The sequence below is a fragment of the Aethalodelphis obliquidens genome, unplaced genomic scaffold, assembly GCF_003676395.1.
Source record: "Aethalodelphis obliquidens isolate GAN/ISIS:26980383/991018 unplaced genomic scaffold, ASM367639v1 scaffold41, whole genome shotgun sequence".
Classification (NCBI taxonomy): Eukaryota; Metazoa; Chordata; class Mammalia; order Artiodactyla; family Delphinidae; genus Aethalodelphis; species Aethalodelphis obliquidens.
In genome coordinates, this window is record NW_020837985.1 from 2,927,658 (window position 1) to 2,946,080 (window position 18,423).

The following is an 18,423-nucleotide window of genomic DNA, read 5'->3' on the forward strand; positions in this document are numbered from 1 at the left end:
AAGTGGACTCATTCACTAGAGCATTCAGCACAACGGCCAGCAGGTGGTCAGTGCTCGGGAAGTGGCAGGTGCCATCGGCAGTCGCGCAGCATCTCTGAAGTCCTCCTTCTAACCCGGGGCACCGCAGCCGGGGACGGCATGCCTCCGTAACGATAAAATGCAACAGAAACTCTGAAGCGGCGAGCTCCAGTGAATCCATCAGCGTGCCTGGCGAGGGCACAGAAGCTCTGTGCCCACCCCCGCCCCACCTCACATCCTACGGAGCTCTTCACCTGGACGCTCACTGGTTTCCTTTATAATACGTCAGCAGCTGTAAGTACCGTGCTTTCCTGAGTTCTGCGAGTCCTTATAACAAATTGTCAAACCTGAGGCGGTTCACGTGAGAGCCTAAGTTTGAGATGGGCTGGGCGGAAGGGTGGGTAGCCTGCGGACCCCACTTGTGGCTGGTGAATCTTGAAGAGGAGGAAGTCTTGTGGGACTGAGTCCTTAGCTAAGCCAACTCCGGTAGTTAGTATCTGAACTGATGTGACTTGCAGGACACCCTGTTGGTGTCAGAGGACTGATGTTAGAACGTAAAGGCCTCCGCCATCCCGGGGACGGCTTGAGGGCAGAGGTGTCTTCTGCTTCCGTGGCTGCCAAGGGGGTGCAGCCCAGAGAAGGCACTTTATATCTACTTCCTGAATGAGCGAAGATGCGCGCTTGCCTCACAGGGCTGCTCTGCGGCGGTCACTGGGGATGTATGAATGAAAGAGAGGCGCCGGAAGTGAAGCAATAAACCCCCCGAAAGCTGTGAATGGCTTGCAACTCAAGAAAGGCAGGACTACACCCCCAGTCCTGCATCCGCACCACCAGCTCAGTGTTCTCGGGGTAAATCAAAACCACATTGTGCAAGGAATCAATATTTCAAGCACGCCGTCCTTTTTGTCCTCCGGCAAAATTAACACGGAGACAAGCACTGGGCTCCTGCTGGGCGTTCTCCCTGCCCCCTCCCCCCCCCACTGTAAATACATCTTCCCAGCTTCTAAATGCAGCCACAGGGAAGCCAGGCGCTCCAAACCTTGACAACAGTCTCGTCACGCACAGGGACGTTTCAGGGCATCTGTTTCCGCTCCCGCAATGAGCCATCTGTAGCCAAAGTCACAAGCAAGGCACCTGATGAGCTGCGTCGGGGCGAGGCTTTCCCAGAGACCAGCTCTGCGGAGGAAGGGAGCTCGCAGCTCTGGGCCTCGGGGGGATCTGTTCGGTCTGTTTTTACCTAGAATTACCTGGTGTGAAGTATGACGAATGAGTCCCCTGGCCTCCCAGGACTACATGCTTTCATCTCAAAATGCAACAGTCCCTTTCAGGAACTTCTTGGGTGGGATTCCAACATCTCTATTGACTGCAGTTAGGTACAGCGTTCCGAATGCCACCCGGGGTCTAAAAAGTAAAGTGACCGCTGCTGCTTGTACTAAGATAGAAGGAGTCGGGCCGCCCCTTCGTTATGCTTTCCCCCATCGGCCCGTTAGCACAGGCTGGCAGGGTCGGCTGCCATCACCCACTGACCTCTCCCTTCTCTCTCCTTGCTCTGCTGACTGCTTTACCTGGCATTTCTAGGGCCAGAACCTTATGTCGGGCTGTGGTTCTCTAACACTGACTCATTAAAAAGTCCATTTCACACACGTTGCCCCATTTAGTAAAACTGTACCCATTCCATTATTTCCTGCATAATTAAATGTGTACACTCCTATACCTTTCCCAAGCCTAGAATGAAGCAGTGACTCAATAATCTTCCCTGCTACGTTACGTGCAGTTGCATCTAAACATCCAGAAAGACCACAAGGCTACATACAAGTAAGTGGTCAAGCAACCCCTGGAGGTCTAAGCGATCACCCGTCTGCATCTACAGTCACCCCCTTGACCTCAGAAGGAACTTTTCCAGCTTTAGTTCCAATAGAGAACAATCATTGGTTTGGGCTCAAAGTACCCTTTTCCCAATCGCACTGGTGTGGCAATCCATCCCCCTCCAGGGATGCCCACTGGAGGTGAGCGGGAAGTGGGGAAGACGCCTGGAATCATGGACCAGCTCTTTTCACCACCTCACGTCAGCATTCAGAAAGGACCGTTGTTATTTTCGGTTGTCCCTTTGCAGACAGCTGACACGCATCACGGGGAGGTGGTCGGAGAAAACGTCCAGAGGAGATTTCTGGGGGTCGCTGCCTTCTTCCAGGGCTGGGTCTTGCAACCTAGATCACCGGCAATACAGGGCGGGCCACCCGTGGCTCCATGCTGACTCCAGGGGCCCAGGAGGTCCTGGGGGCATGACAATTCCTGACCACTCCTGGAGGCACACCCACGACAGATGGGGTTAACCGCTGAGAGGGTCTCTTTGTGCAGGCCACACCACCTTCTGAGCAGTCTGCTTCTTCTCCACCTCCCCTAACTCGGCAGTGGGAACGGAGCAAAGAAGCCTCTGCACTGTGCCAGGCGAGAAAGTCAGCTGACCCATGAACAGATAACCCAGACTTCAGATTTGTAGGTGGGAGCTCCCTCCGGGCAGGAGGGCTCCCAGGGCTACTCCTTTTCAAAACCCAAAGGGGGAGTGGATGGAGGTGGCTGAGACATACTGTTTTCACCACTGAGGCAGGGAGAGTGATCCACTCGTTGACTGCAGTTTCTGGGGCATCCTGAGAATGGTTTTTGCCAGTTTTGTAAGCACAGAAGAAATGGGTGAGGAAATGCAAACATTCACCCTGATGCAGCCAGGGGCCGCGGAAACCACTGCGCCAGTGGAAAGGCTTCAGCACTGCACAGGCTTTTTGCTTTCTCCGCATGGAAGAAAAGAAGGGTGATGGGTGGAGAAGTTGAGTCCAGTATGGGGTCTGATCAGAAATGGGGCCGAGTGATAGAACCATCTGGAGGCAGGTAGCTGAGGCTGACACGGGGTGTCACTGTGGTTCTCAGTCCACCCAAGGTGGAACTGTCAGTCTCCCCAAAAGGTGACTTGGGGTATCACCCGCACTCCCCCTCCGCAGCATGGTCACCTTTCCCACGGTTCTGGTGCTCCCGTCTCAATGGTGAGGGCTCGCACTGTCCCCTCTACCTTGAGCAGCCCTCGTCCCATTCTCCACCAGCTGACCCCTCTTCATCTTCCTCATCACCCACCCACACCAAGCGTGCATGGGTTCCTTGCACCTTGCCCAGCTGCTACGCCTTCCGCTTATACTCATCATGGTGCTGAGCTCACCAGATTAAACTACAGCTGACCCTTGAACAACACGGGTTTGAACACGGGTCCACTTATGTATGGATCTTTTTCGATAAATATGGAATCGGCTTCCAAATCCACAGGTTCCGCATTCAACCAACCATGGATCATGCGCTATGTTAACAATCCTTGGTTGAACTCGCAGATGCGGAACTGTGGATATGGAGGGCAGACTATAGGACTTGAGCATCGCACAGTCTGAGGCAGGTCCTGGAACCAATGCCCCTCGGATACCGAGGAACGACTATAATTGGTTTCCTTCCGCTAGAGTCTCAATTCCTGGAGGGAGCAGTGTATCCCTGGCTCAGTACACTTTACTGAGTTGTGAATTTCTCCCCTGTGGAGGCCCCCAGTCATTGCTCATGCAAGATTCAAGGTAAATGCTTCTAACTGACAGAGAGAAAGTTCTGTATATACGTATTATTTTCTTCTTTTGTTAAACCAGGACATTTTAACTACCATGAAACTTGGTTAAAATACAGATCTCCAGGTTCAAACATGATTTAAAACTTGTAAACTAAAATTTATGAGGGCTTCAAGCCACACCGCTTTCTGAAGTTTTTACGCCCAAGTTCACTGCTATAATCATATGCCACTGTGGCTTAGCCCCCCTGCAAGACAGAGAACTAGAGGGGGCTGCAGAGATTCTCCCTAAGATGAGCAGAATCTAAGTCACAAAAGCCTGCGTGGTTCCTTTACTCATCCCTAATCCTACTGTCCGTCACTTAAAACAAATAGCATGCCCCATTTACTCCACAGACTCATGCCAGGCTTTCAAGCAAAGGTTCCAGTAAAAGTCTGAGTCCTCAAATAGGCCACATATTGTATGATTCCCTTTATAAGAAATGTCCAGAATAGGCAAATCCAGAGAGACAGGAAGCAGAGGAACAGTTGTCACGGGCTGGGGGAGGGAGAATGGGGCACGACAGCTTTAAAAGGAAAGGGATTTCTTTCTGGGGTGATGAAAACGTTCTGAAATTAGACAGTAGTGATGGTTGCACAGCATTGAGAATGCACTAGAGCCACTGAAATGTACACTTTAAAATGGTTAAAACAGTGCATTTTATGTTACATGAATTTTATCACGATAAGCAAAAGAATGGCTGTGTCTTACCTTCCTCCCAAAGGTGCACTAAAAACTGTTCAAGCTGTCTCTGAACCACAACACTGACGACTGGAGAGAATTATCACCTTTAAAAGGTGGGGGACACTGGGCTTCCCTGGTGGCGCAGCGGTTGAGAGTCCGCCTGCCGATGCAGGGGACGCGGGTTCGTGCCCCAGTCCGGGAAGATCCCATATGCCGTGGAGCGGCTGGGCCCGTGAGCCATGGCCGCTGAGCCTGCGCATCCGGAGCCTGTGCTCCACAACGGGAGAGGCCACAACAGTGAGAGGCCCGCGTACCGCAAAAAAAAATAAAAATAAAACAACAGCATCTTAAAAAAAAAAAAAAAAAAAGGTGGGGGACACTATCCCAACATCAACGTGACGGGAGGGAGGCAGAGCTGTGTCCCCCGTGACAGCTGGTCATCCCAGCCGCACCTGTCAGAGGGGACCTGTGTGCTTCGGGTTCATCGTAGGTGACAAAATCTGACGCAAAAACCTCTTTGGAGCTGCTCAATGCAAAGGCTCAGAGAACACTCGAGCACACTCAGGCAAGATAAACTACATGGACGGCTCACAGACAGACCTTTCCGAGACACAGGGACAGCCACGAGACACCGAAAGCGACTTGAGGTTTTTAGTAGCGTTGTCACCCACAGAATGAGGGTCAATTTTCAGTCAAGAAGAATCATTCTGATTTACTGAATTTGAAGATCTGATACCTTTGAAATGAAGCATTCCACAAACTCTGCTGAAATAAGAAATACTTTTGATTTTTTAAAAATAAATGGTTGGTTTTGAAAAAACTATATGGTCCTGGGGGGACAAAGTTAAAGATATGTGGCAAGCTTAATACCACCAAATCCGATCTGGGAATTATTCTGAGGAGTTATTTAGCGTAGCTCTCCACGTTTTGTTTGTGATATAAATACACACATATACACCTAGATATGTATGTATAGTTATATTTATTTCGCGTGGAAGGGAGGGCTTAAGTCACTCTGTATTTCTTTTTTCCATGAGTCTAACGCTGAATTATGAGGATGCAGAGACTCCTAGAATGTTGAGCTAACCCATTAAAGGGCCAGACTTCAAAGAAAGAAAATGATTGACTGAAACACACACACACACACACACACAGAGTTTTCTTAAAGTTATGGAAGATTAAGTAGGCACCATTGATTGTTCTGAACTGGCAGGAAAACTGGGGCAACTAGCATAGGTCTGGAGAACCACGGAAAGCCCACAGTAAGGACCACACCGTGACCAGCCACCAGAGATTCAGGATGACAGACTTACCGAGAGCGTCCACTGGCAGGGGGGGGGCGTGCGGTGAGAAAGTGCAGGATACACAATTGACACAAAAAGGAAAATAATAAAGTCAAACTGGTATTCGAGCAGCAGTCTTACCTTTCTTTCATGTGTTAAAACAGTCCGTGGCTTGCCACCGAATTTTACATTGGGGCCATTAAACCCACATCCACCAAGAGCTGCAAATCCAAGTTCCCTTCCTTCACTTGCTAATGGCCTTTCCTTCTCATCTAAACAGACATCTTCCTAGTTAGTAATCAGCACCCCTAGAGAATGCAGCAAGGTTTTTTCTTAAAAAGATAAATGAAGACTATATTCCTGTAAGAAGCCAATTAAGATGCTTTAACAAGAAGAGCTTTCAAGTGTAATTTACTGTAACTTTAAAAGTAACTAGGGAAACCAGTATCAAAAGTTCAAGCTGGGGTGAAAATGAAAGTTTAAAAAAATTTTAAAAAATTTAAAGAACTTAAAATTTTCGTATAATAGCAAATAATATGCTAATATGGGACTCTGGGAGTCTGTTTCTTAGGTTTATAATATTAGCTTTGCAGCCTCTGGTGAAAACAACTATTTCAACGTCAGGCTCAAGGGTTAACATATTAAAATGTTCCAGTTCCCTCCCTCAAAGTCTCTGATAAACTTCTAGTAGTTACAGATGGAAACAGAAGGCTTTACCATAATTAATTTTTTAATTAAAATTAATAATAACATGAGAGCTAACTAAATGAGAAATAAGGCTTACCGTCTGTACAGTAAGGCGGCAGAAGTGGGCGAACAGCATAAAATGTTTCCCACTTCTGATCCTCTTACTTCCCCCAGGTGGGTTACAACCAGCTCTAGGACCTCAAGGGTCACGAGCTGACGTCAAGCAGCAGGGCTCGATGAGGGTTCAAGAGATGCCACTCAGAACCTGGGGCTGCTGGGTCAGCCCCGCAGCCCCTCCCCACCCTCCTGGCTGCCTCTGTCTTGTCCCCCTGACCACTCAACAAGGCGGCTCTGCCCCATGCACCGACCCTGGGCGCTGGCCTGGAACTTCTCGGAGGGCCGGGACCATTCCTCCAGCCCCCAACTCCCTGCCTAGTTTTTACGCCCGGTAGGTGTTCAGTAGCCTGCCTTCCACAAAAATAGGTACATTCACCCACAGATGGAGCACATGTCAAGTTGTTTTAAAATGATTTTAAGATAAAGTCTAATCAAACCCCAAAAACCATTCAGAGTTTTTTGACAGTGATATTTAAATACCTTTAGAGTACAAATTACCCTTCTGTAGTATAGTAAAAAAGAGTCAAACAAAGAATGTGGCAAAAGGTGATACAGCTGCAGAGTGAAAGTTAAGGTAAATTAGTCACACACAAAAATAACACCCCATGTGTGCCTGCCTAGGTCAAAGGGAGTGCCAGAACCATGCTTAAATGTATAAACGCATTTCAACTTTGAAAAGGAGAGTCAGAAGATTTTTTTAGATCAAAGATCACAGTTTTGGAAAAAGGAGTGGCAGAAAGCTGTTTGATGACCTTCTGAAAACATATTTAAGAGGAAGTGATTACTGCGCTGTATAAACCAGATTCAGTTCTATCAAGACAAAAAAAAATGTATCCAAAGCATTGGATAACTCTCAGAAGGAACTACCAACACTTTACAAGAGTCTAGGAAGCTACCACTTGAGCACCTGAGGGAGATGAAACCGACAGAGAGGCCTTTAGGCAAAAGGGGAAACCGTAGCTAACCAGACCCCAAAATAACTGGGAGTCTCAAATAACCAGATTTCTTCCAGCCCTTAGCTTGTACTGTTTCCATTCTCAGGCCATACTGCTTCCAGGAGAGCACTTCATTAACATTCACTCAGAACGATAACTCTGGTACCTCCTAGAAAGCTCCATTCACCCCAGAAATATACAAATGTGAGTTTTAAAAGGCACTTACATATTTTAGAAAAAAATTTTTTTATAAAGGAAAGAAACAAAAACTGTCTTCTGGTTGTTCACTGGAGTATCTAGAAAGTCATTCAGAACATTCTAAGCTACTGACCTGACTTGGCGTAAGAACACCATCACTGCTACCTCGTCTGGAAAGGATATGGTGCCCAAGACCATCAGATATACGACTGGGGCTGACCAGATGGATGCTTCCGAAACCCCTGATCACAGCCTCTACTGTCTCAGCCTTCAGGCCTAAGTGCCACCAAGAAACCTCACAACTGAAAGCCAATTACTCCCGAGTCCCAGGACCAGAAGCAGCCCCTCATGTCATACAGTCCGGCACCTCCATGTGTCCTGAACCTTTCTATCCAGTGCTTTAATGGGAAGGTCGTTATCCTCTCTAGGCAGCCTAAGCAGAGCTGGGCAAGTCTAACTACCAGCAACTTCCTTTTGTGTTGCACCGCAATCAACCTACCAGGCATCCCCTGTAGGTCCAAATTCTGCTAATTGGACAATGCCAGTGACTTTGAGTCACAGATGAAGACTGTTTCAGCCTCCATGTAAAATTCAGATAAAAGGATTATCACTGCAGCCAAGAACTTAAGGCCTCTGAAACGAAAATTCTGGAAGAGAGAAAGGAAAACCGCTACTTCTTCTTACCCCATCCTTTTCACCAAATTCCCAAACCTTTTCCAAGCCACAGATCGTCCTTGGACCCCCTTCTCCAAACTCATTAATCTCTCCTATCTCAAAGCTGGCATGTTGTCAACTAGGTAGAGTTCAGCTCCAAATTTTTACCATCCTGTTCTTTTATAGAACCTCAGATTCACTGTAATATGGTGGCAGTTTTATCTACATTTACCTTTAGACTCACTACAACGTTACTGGCCACAAACCCTATTCCACTTGTCGAATGCTAGCTCTCAGGCACCTGAATTAGACAGAACATAAACTGCAGAAGCACCGAGACCAGGAAAACACATCCAAAAGAAACAAATGGGGCCAATACTAACAGAAAAACTGAGCGTGGGTGAATATCCTGCTGTCTTTATCTTGAAATGGTCTCCTGGTTATTATAAGAACTGGGGGGGACATTTTTCAGAAATGCCAAAACTTGAAAACTTTGTCCTGTCCTTGCCCCTCTTCTACCAAAGACTCCCATCTCTCCAGATGTTTCTTTTAATTCCAAATGAGAACTGCTTGCTTAGGAAAGAGGAAATTTGGTTTGGGGGATTTCTACCTAAAAAAGTTGTTGTCTCAAACAAACGCTCAATACTACCCACCCACAGAGCATCCTGATGGGGGGGGGGAATACCCATTTTATCAGTTGTGATGCAGCAAATTCCAAATCGTGGTATCAAGAAGAATTAGTCTAGTGGGAAGGTCACCTGCTCACGTTCGAGAGAGAGTCCCTACATCTTGTTAGGTCTTAGTAAAATGTTACGAATGCTTTCAAAGTGGATGGAGCTAGATTTTTCTCTTAAAACTCCCAGTTCAAGCCGGAAGAGCAAAGCTGGGTCATGGATCTGATAATTAACTGGTTTGCAAATGACAATCAGCTGCGGGGGGAGAAGGGGCCTCTTGCACCAGCAGTCTCATTTTCCTTATCCAGCTCCCACCCTCATGAGCACCATGAAAAATCTCCCTACATAGCAATGATTCCCGGCTCCCACTGCAGCCTTTTCTAACATTCTCACGAGACTTAATAAAGGGTTTCAGAGATTATAGGCTGTGAAGGACAGAGGAGAAAATGACATCATTTCTGCAATAATTACTATACAACATTTGCAGAGAGGCTTTTATGCATCATCCCAAGGCTTCCAAGAAATTTACAGTCTCATCACCATGTACAATAAGCATGGAAACTGTCAAATTTTGGAGACCAGGTTGGGGGGAAGGAATGAGTCAAGTACAACTTTGCAAGGGTCTCAAATTAATAGATATTCTGCACTTGGGGACTTCAGATAGATTCTATTAGCTCCTATCTGTTCACAGGACCACTACATGTAAGGCAGTCTGACTGAAGACTTTCCACTTCAAAGAAAAATCAAGCACATGCTCATTTTCCCCAAGTAACACATTAACAGCAGAATTACCTTTTTTTGCTTTCTTCTGCAGTTTCAGTGTATCTGAGGACTTCTTTTTTATCTCTTGGCGAGCTTTTTTATATTCTAAGAGAAAGCAGAATATTGAATAATTTTACCACTTAGCTCAACAGAAAACACTTTAGCAACAGCCACTACTTTCATCACCAAAAGCATAAACTATGACATGCAATAAATAGCTTTACTGGAATACGAAATGATAAAACTCTCGTGAGGACCTCTGACAGCAAAGGGGCTATGAACACGAAAACCAACAAAATGCACTGGAGTCTTTCCCTACAGTATTCATTTATACCAGCTTTGAGGAAACATGGTTCCTGGGAACATTTTAATAAAAATTCTAAAATTCACAATTTCTCAGCTTAAGTATCAGGAAATGTTTTCAGTATTATCTACTTTCCCAAGGCCCAAATCCACAGTGCTTCATTCCAAAAAGAACCCACGTGGCAAGACGCTGGCCAGATGTTACAATTCAGAAAAAAGCCCCTCAGACTACAGCAGGAGAAACTAGACCGCATGGAAAAGAACTGGGAAAGGCCCAGCTGCTTTACTTTCACATTAGTACCAAGGCCAGACACTGTGGACATGGAGGAGGGGCGGCCCACGTGACTCATATCCCCACCGGCCACTTCCTCTTCCCCCACCAGCCTACATCCACCCTGGACTTTTCCATTTCTGTTGTTGGCATCTCCGTCACCCAGGCATGAACATCTGAAATGACAGTCACCTCTGATACTTCTCTCCTTTGCTACCCTCATCAACTAATCGCCAACTGAACCGGCTCCCACAAAGCCATCCCCGACCTTTCCCTCCCACCAGCCCTGAGCCTATCAGAGCAGGGCTCTCTCTTATATGCTCTTGGTAGCGCCTATGAGTCAACTCTTTCCTGTTTCATCCCCTCAGATCTGCCCACACGCTTTCCCTCCACCACACTTACTGCAGGTTGTATGATCCGTGGAGCAAAGTCTCCTGCCCCTTCCGTACCACCAGCACCCCACCCTTCGGCTCCAGGAAGACTGACATGGGTGGCGTCTGCCTGGACCATTTTGTCCCCAGACCTAGCACATGAGGTACTGAGACCCACTGGTTGAAGGTTAGCTTACATCATTAAAAGTTTGGTTTTCAAAATGTGCTGAAATGCCCTAAGTGCATCTCTGGCATTTAAGCCTGCTGTTACAAATCACTTTTAACTCAGCTGATCACAATTAATGTCACAGAGCGCGATCAGGCTACCCACTGAGTGATGCTTCCTGCCCCAAACCCAGCACTGAGTCCTGCAATGGGATCACTTTTGACCCCTCATCCTCCAACACTGAGATGTCCACAGCAGCAGCGGTGAAAGAGCAGGTCCTCTGGGTGACATCAATGAACCCAGCAGAGGCACAGGCAGCAGCTGGCAACATGCCACCTGGGACTAATATGCACCTGCCGCCTTGCCCAGTACCTTTTGCGTGGTCTTTATCCAGCTGGTTGGCCACTTTCTTCCATTCTTCCATCTGCTCTTGAAGTGGGTTTATCAGACAGTCGATTAAAGCACTTGTACCAAAGGAGAAAGAGAAGGAGACATTAAACAGACACATTCTGTTGTCCAGGTTTACACTCAGTTGTCAAAACGTACCTGAATCACGATTACCTAAAGCAAGACAAGGCAGCATACTAAGCCCAAGTTCACATCCAAATCCCCCAATTTCACAGCAACCGTGTCCTCAGGAGGCTTTTCAATGACTGCTAAGAAGCTGTACCCGTGACTGGTGGGCGCGACCTCTTCTCATGGCCCCCTTTTTCCACTCCCACACTCTATTAACAAGCAACGCTGCAGATCAGTGGGGTCACACCTCTGGCTGCACAAGGGAACCAGCTGGAGAGCTTTGAAAAGGTGAGGACACCGGGGCCTCACCCCATATCTGATATAAACTTGGAGGGTGGGGGGCCAGCATTACCTTTTTTTAAAAAAGGCCCACATGATTCTGACATGCATTCAGGATAAGTCATAAATGTAGACTGTGGACAGCCTAGGCAGGATCAGAGGGGTGAGGGGTCTCCAGGTACATCCCTTCTTATTTTGTGCACTCTCCCAGACTGCAGTTAAATGAGTGGAAAGGTAGCTCCCAACAGAGAGGGATCATGAGTCAGGGGAGCCGGGGTTTTTTGTGCAATGGAAGTAGGATCGACCTGATCCTACATTACAGAGATGTTGTTGGGAACTTAGAGAATGCCCATAAACTGTCTGAATGGCACTGGTGAGAACTGCAACAAAGGTATTCTCAGACTGCTTTTTGATGCTGGGCCTCCTGAAAATCTCTAAGCTTTTGGTACCACCCCCTCTTCTCTTACCAGGGTCTAGTGGTAAGATGCCCCTCGCAGGTGCATCCTCTGGCCTCACTTCCTCCAGCTCTGTCCAAATCCTCCTTCTGAACAGACACGCTCCCTAACCAGCCTGTGTCCAAGAGCCGCCACCCACCTCATCCCGCGTGTTCCTTCTCCTGTCATTCATCACCGCCTGACACTCTATCAGGTTTATACAGTGTCTGGAGCGTAAGCTTCATGAGTGCAGGATGTGTTTCCTACTCAGGGCTATGCCCTGTACACCTAAGACAATGCCGGCACATAGTAGCTGCTCAATACACAGTGGCTGTTGAACTGGAGTCTCTTCATCACTAAAATGGAATGAGGTGTCACAGGACGGGCCCCAGAATAAACAAGATGACGTGCGTGGGAGGAGGCGCAGGGGATGCCTTCACGGGGAGCGCTCCCCAGGGCCGAGGGGGGAAGGAGGAAGCCAGATTTTATCACACGCCCCGGCAGGTGCTTTCCACTGCGTGGATGCTGCGTGCATCTGCACAAGAACACTTCAGAGATTCCTACGCCCATCTGACAGGGGCTGAGAGCCCAGCCCAAGACTATGGCCTGTCAGCGGCCAGCCCGGGGTTCAAACCTAGGCCCGGGTGACTCCAAGACCAGGTGCTTCCCACTACATCCTGCAGCCTCCTGAGGTGGTCCTGCCAGAGGGTCAGAGGGATTCCACCGTGACAGCCTCTCACGCAACTTGCAATTCACAAAGCAGAGCGGTGCAGAAGTGCTGAATTATGCTGATCTGTTTGGGAGAACGTCCCCCTCTCACTGGAACACTGGTGACTGCAGACCCCCGTGCCAGCCACTGCCATTTCTACCCATCCTGGATGCTTGTGAAACAGACAAGAGGCTGGCAGCGTGGAAGATTCTATGAGCCGCCCCCGCCCTCCTCGGTGGGCCTGGAGGACGTACACAAGGTCCCGGGTAACAGGGCGGCAGTGCATGCCTCACTCTCCAGCACGGCAGCTCCTCCTCCTATGAGGTTCCTGCAGGGGTGGGGGACCCAGGGGTCTCAGCAGGGTGCTCAGCGCCTCACACTGATGAAGCGTGAGGAGAGACACAGAGAAGATCCCAGAGGGGGGTGCAGGCTCCATGAGGCAGGGACCCAGGCTGTCTGGTGCTTCCCTGGAGCCCCAGGGCCCAGACCACCGTGCGGCAGAGGCCCAGCCAAGTTCTTGTTCAGTGAGTGCGCAGAGGGACGGGCTGTGACGAGAGACGGGCTGTGGGGATTTAACGTTATGGGGAAACCAGTACTGCTTGAGGCGAGTTATGCTCTGTCTCACCGTTTCCTTAACCTGAAATCAGCAAGGGTGTCTGAGGTCTGGGAGAAACACGGTCCTCACCTGGAAAACTGCCTCAGCTTGGCTTCTATGCTCCGATGCCTCATGCACATCCTGGTTAAGGCCGAGCCAATCTCCCTGGTACCACCTGGAAAAGCAACAGAAGCAAACATGAGGGACAGGAGACAAGTAGGACTCACTGAGGTCCTTAAAGAGACAATGAAAGAATTACAAAACTGGCCAGATTTCACCATGTTATAAAACCCAAGCCACGGCCTTTCAGACTTCTCACCAGGCTTGTGCACACAGACGTAAACATCTACGTATGGCTACATATCTTGAAATCATCATCAGAACAAAAGCTACCTTTACTATATATGATACCCTCTAACATTTTCTATCGTTTTTTTTTTTTGGTTTTTAGATGCTGATTGTGACCCAGAAGTTGATTTTACAACCCACTCATGGGTCTGAAAAATAGCTCTCAAGGGAGATGATTAAAACAGTATCTGATATTTAGGGGAAAGCTGTAGTTTTGTTTTATTTTTTCCACTTCTGGCAAAATAATCCTCTTAGCATTACTCAGAACCACCAGTGAAGCCACTCCATAAAGCCACATATTCTAGAATACAAGTAACGTAGAGAAGAGCAGGGCTAAAGTAAGACGGAAGAGCAGGGTATGTTTTTTGATGGGTTTGGGTAACGCCAGAAAGAGAAGTCCTCAAATGCAGCAAATGTCGAGTAAACTGAAATACAGCTTAGTGCTCCCGAAATTCTTGTCATACTTTTCCCTTCAGGCACACCCTTTTCTAAGATTATTTTTGAAGTTCCCTTCCTTCCTCCCCTGAGAAACAATGCTTAAATCAGCATTTACTTGGGCGTGGAGGAGGGGGAAGTAGACTGTATCTGCAGATGGTCACTCTGCACTGAGCACTGGAAAGCACAATTATAGATGTTATGAAAACACTGGGGCTCATGAAATCGGAGGGAAAAGGGTCCCCAAAACCACTGTGTTTTTTTAAATTTAATTTCTTTTACAGACAAGGCCTTCAAGGGGAAGCACAGGAATTTATGGCAGGTTTAACCAAATCAAGTTAATAGGAAAAAAATTCCCTCCCCTATTAGTACTTGTGACATTACTATGGGCTGTATTTTCCACTCGGCCTTCTCTCCTAGAAATGCCAGTGCGCTGCTTCACTTCCACCTGTTTTCCATTTTATTCTGCAAAACGATCAGGTTTCCAGAACCAAAAAATAAATAGTGGTGATACATATTTAATATTTCTATATTTTATTTCAGTCTGAAAAGAAGGCTTCTGGAGCAATTCTTCCATTCTTCTAAAACAGGGTTTCTCAATCTGAACCCGACTGACACATAGGGGCAGGACGATTCTTTGTTAGGGGGCCGTCCTTTGCGTTGTAGGATGGTTTGCCGCATCCCTGGCCTCAACCTACCAAAAGCCAGTAGCAGTCCCCTAGCCTGTGATATCCAAAAATGTTTCCAGACAGTACCAAGGGCTCCCTGGGGAGCAAACTCTCCCCCAGTTGAGAAGCACTTCTGTAAAAGAAACTGAGTAAGAATGAAAGGTCATCGGAGGCTGACTTACTAAATGGCCAGAAGTATAAAATGTTGCCCTAGAGCTCCTGGCACCTGCCAGGAGTTAGTGACCACCGGAGCCTCACCATCTACACTGTAGCTTGCACCTCTCCACCCGGGAAAACCAGTAGAGGGCGCTGTTTTCACATGAGCCACTTGCCTTCTGGGCTCATTTCAGGTTCTTAAGCCTTTATTGCTTATAAGCAAGGACGAGGAACACTTAATCCGCAGGGAAATACCTCTTATTTTTCCTGGGCCTTCATTTAATTAAAAGTTAATAACCCGGCCATGCAAGGAAACGGGCACACTCATTCACAGCTGGTAAGAGTGTAAACCAGCACTTTTCTGGAGGAAAAGTTGGCAGCATTTATCAAGAAACGCCTTAAAAACAAGCCCCCTCTTTGACCCAGCAATTCTACCCCTAGAAATTTTACCAGAGGAAACAATTAAGGGTGAGAGCAAATCTTTACCTATGAGGACAGTCATGGAAATGTTGCTTACGGCAGTAAAAACTGGAAATAACATCCCATTCTAGGGAGCAGGTTGAATAGACCCTAGGACACAGCCACACAACGGACGAGCATGCAGCCACCCGAAGTGCTGGAGAGCGATGGTCAGGTCCCAGGAAGTGAGTCGTTTGTAGAGACCTGAGGATGTGCTGGGCCCTGCGATGAGTGCTTTGCACACGTGAGCTCATTTAATCCTCCCAACAAGCCCAGGTGTGCTGGTGTTACTATCATCCCAGACAGGAAGAAAGCTTTCCGTAATTTGGCCAACGTCACCCTGCTGGTAAGTGGGATTCTATCCCAGGCCACATCTACGGAGTCCATGCATGTAACCAGTCAGCACATGGTACTTACTACAGACAAAGGGAGAAGGGAGAGGGCAGAGCCCAAAACACTCCGCTGAGCTAACCTAACTACACACTCTTATGGATGTTGAGGCTTTACGGTCCAGCTCTCAAATTTTTGTTCCTGAGCCTAGAACTGTTGAATTGGCACCACGGGAACTAAGCTCCAATCTTTGCTAAGCTGTTAACACAGAGCTAAGTGACCGAGAGCTGCTTCGTTGATTACCCATGAGTTTGAGTCTCCTCAAAATAAAATTCTGCAGCTGGAAAAGATCACCTCAAAGCTCAGCTCCCTAACCCCATTTCTCTGCTCCCGACTTCTGTCAGCTTCCCAGATATTTTCATACATTGCCACTGGTCATTTATCATCCCCAGGAAAGCCCTAGGCTTCCCAGAGACAGCTGAACTGTGGGATGAGAACAAGCAGTTTCTCAACATGCTGTGTGCAGCCCACCACTGTGCTCTGCAGCACAGGGCTTCCTGTGAGAGAAGGAAATGAAGAACCAGAGCAAACTCCCAAATTGCAGTGTCTCTGTCCAAGTGGCACAAGGGCAGGAGACAGGCAGCTGACATCCTCCGTGGACCCCAGGACCCAACCATTAGAATTTGCTGCTGATCTCAGCCACGCAGGGCCCTCTAAAAATAGCTCCATCCATAGATGTGCTTCACAGGGTCTTCTGCTCTTCCTGACCCCTTGCTAAGAACTAGGAAAAAAAAAATCAGCAGGTTTGAAAAAGCTTCAGAGGAAGCTGGCTTTAGTTACGATGCCAGAGCCGACATCTGGAAGAGCTCTGAGCTGACAGAGAGAATATTTATGGAATCAAATGACTGCGATGTACTCAGCAGCCTGCGAGTAAGGACAAGATCTTACTTGTTTTCTGTTTTCCCTGCACCCAGCACTGGTACAGACTGAAGAAGCCAACATGGACCACTTGGAGAGCATTTTTTTGCTATACCTGGAGGTGGAGCAAGGGACTGGGTTTGTCTTTCGTTTAACACATAAATAATTGTGTATCATCTTTGGCACACAACAGAAGACTCAAAATGAATACAAGATCCTTATTATCTTACAAAAGGTCTATACTGATTCAAGGTCAGCCTGGAGAAACAATGGTGTATTAGGTTTTTTTTAATTGCAGTATAGTTGACTTACAATGTTGTGTTAGTTTCTGGTGTACAGCAAAGTGATTCATATCTATATATTCTTTTTCAGATTCTTCTCCATTATAGGTTATTACAAGATATTGAATGTAGTTCCCTGTGCTATACAGTAGGACCCTGTTGTTTATCTAATTTTCTATTGTTGCTGTAATAAATTATCACAAACTTAAATTTTAATTTTAAATATATTAAATTTAAATTTATCAATATTTTAATTTAAAGCAGCACACAGCTATTATCTTACAGTTCTGGAAATTGGAAGTCCAAAATCAATTTCTCCAGGCTAAAATCAAGGTGGCAGGAGGGCTTCGTTCCTCTGGAGGCCCAGAGAATCTGTGTCCTTGCCTCTTCCAGCTTCTACCGGCCGCCTGCACTCCTTGGCTCCTGGCACCTTCCCCCACCTTCAAAGTCAGTGTTGTCACAACTTCAGCCTTCTCTAACCTCTGCTTCTGTCCTCACATCTTCTCTGACTCTGATCCTCCTTCCTCCTTCTTATAAGAACTCTTGTGCTGTACTGGACCCACCTTAATAATCCAAGATAATCTCCCCCATCTCAAGATCCTTAGCTGAATCGTATCTGCAAAGCCCTTCCTTTTGTCATGTACAGTAACATATTCACAGGTTCTGGGGTTGAGGACGTGGGTGTTTGGGGGGGGCATTATTCTGCCTACAAAAGATGAATAGGAGTTGTTAATTTGGGGAGAGGGCAAGGGGCACTGTGGTCCACTCTCCAGAGTCCATCTATTCCTCCCCAGAGGATTAATCAGGGCCAATGATCGAATGCCATCCCCTCTGGCAGTGGCTGGTTCAGGGATGAGACAAAGATGGAGAGGTTGATGGGGAGGCCTTTGGGGAAAATGTCCCTATGTCCCTGATCTTTTTTTTTTTAAATAAATTTATTTATTTTTGGCTGTGTTGGGTCTTCGTTGCTGCGCACGGGCTTCAGTAGTTGCGGCACATGGGCTCTAGAGCGCGGGCTCAGCAGTTGTGGCGCACAGGCTTAGTTGCTCTGCGGCATGTGGGATCTTCCCAGACCAGGGCTCAAACCCACGTGCCCTGCATTGGCAGGAGGATTCTTAACCACTGCACCACCAGGGAAGTCCCAAAAATGTTCCTGATCTTAAGAGCAACACACCGAAGAGACCCCACAGGTCATGAACTGGAAGCAGGCTGCCCAGCTGCTGTGGTCAGCCAGCTTTCTGGCCGTGGGGACACCTGCCTTAGGAGGAGGCCCGTCCTGTGGACAAAACACAGAAGGAGCCCGAGTCTCCAGTGACCTCGCTGGGCTGCCAAATTAACACAGTGGGGAGCCTGCTCTCCTGGACCTGGGGCTCCTGTTTTGCAAATTCACACATCTCCTTATTTTTAAAGCAACTTTGATTTGGTTCTCTCTTTTGCCAGTTTAAAGAAGACGGAAGGGAGCAACAGCCTCGTGCTTCCTCACAGCACCAGGAACCGCCCCGTGGCCAAAAGAAATACTAAGTCCATCACTCGCTGCTGA

General features: G+C 47.6%; 1 protein-coding gene across 7 annotated transcripts in view; it reads right to left on the reverse strand.

Annotated features, from left to right (window-relative positions):
- Positions 1-18,423, reverse strand: part of MTSS1 (MTSS I-BAR domain containing 1) — a 165,219-nt gene that overhangs the window by 22,759 nt on the left and 124,037 nt on the right. For 4 of the 7 annotated variants that reach the window (XM_027132395.1, XM_027132393.1, XM_027132397.1 and 1 more), the window contains exons 4-7: positions 13,379-13,463; positions 11,128-11,219; positions 9,675-9,749; positions 5,648-5,659 (exon numbers count right to left, since the gene is read on the reverse strand). In XM_027132395.1, coding sequence (XP_026988196.1) covers positions 5,648-5,659; positions 9,675-9,749; positions 11,128-11,219; positions 13,379-13,463 — 264 coding nt within the window. The remainder of the gene's footprint in view (positions 1-5,647; positions 5,660-9,674; positions 9,750-11,127; positions 11,220-13,378; positions 13,464-18,423) is intronic. The other 3 variants (XM_027132396.1, XM_027132394.1, XM_027132398.1) reach the window with 1 other exon arrangement.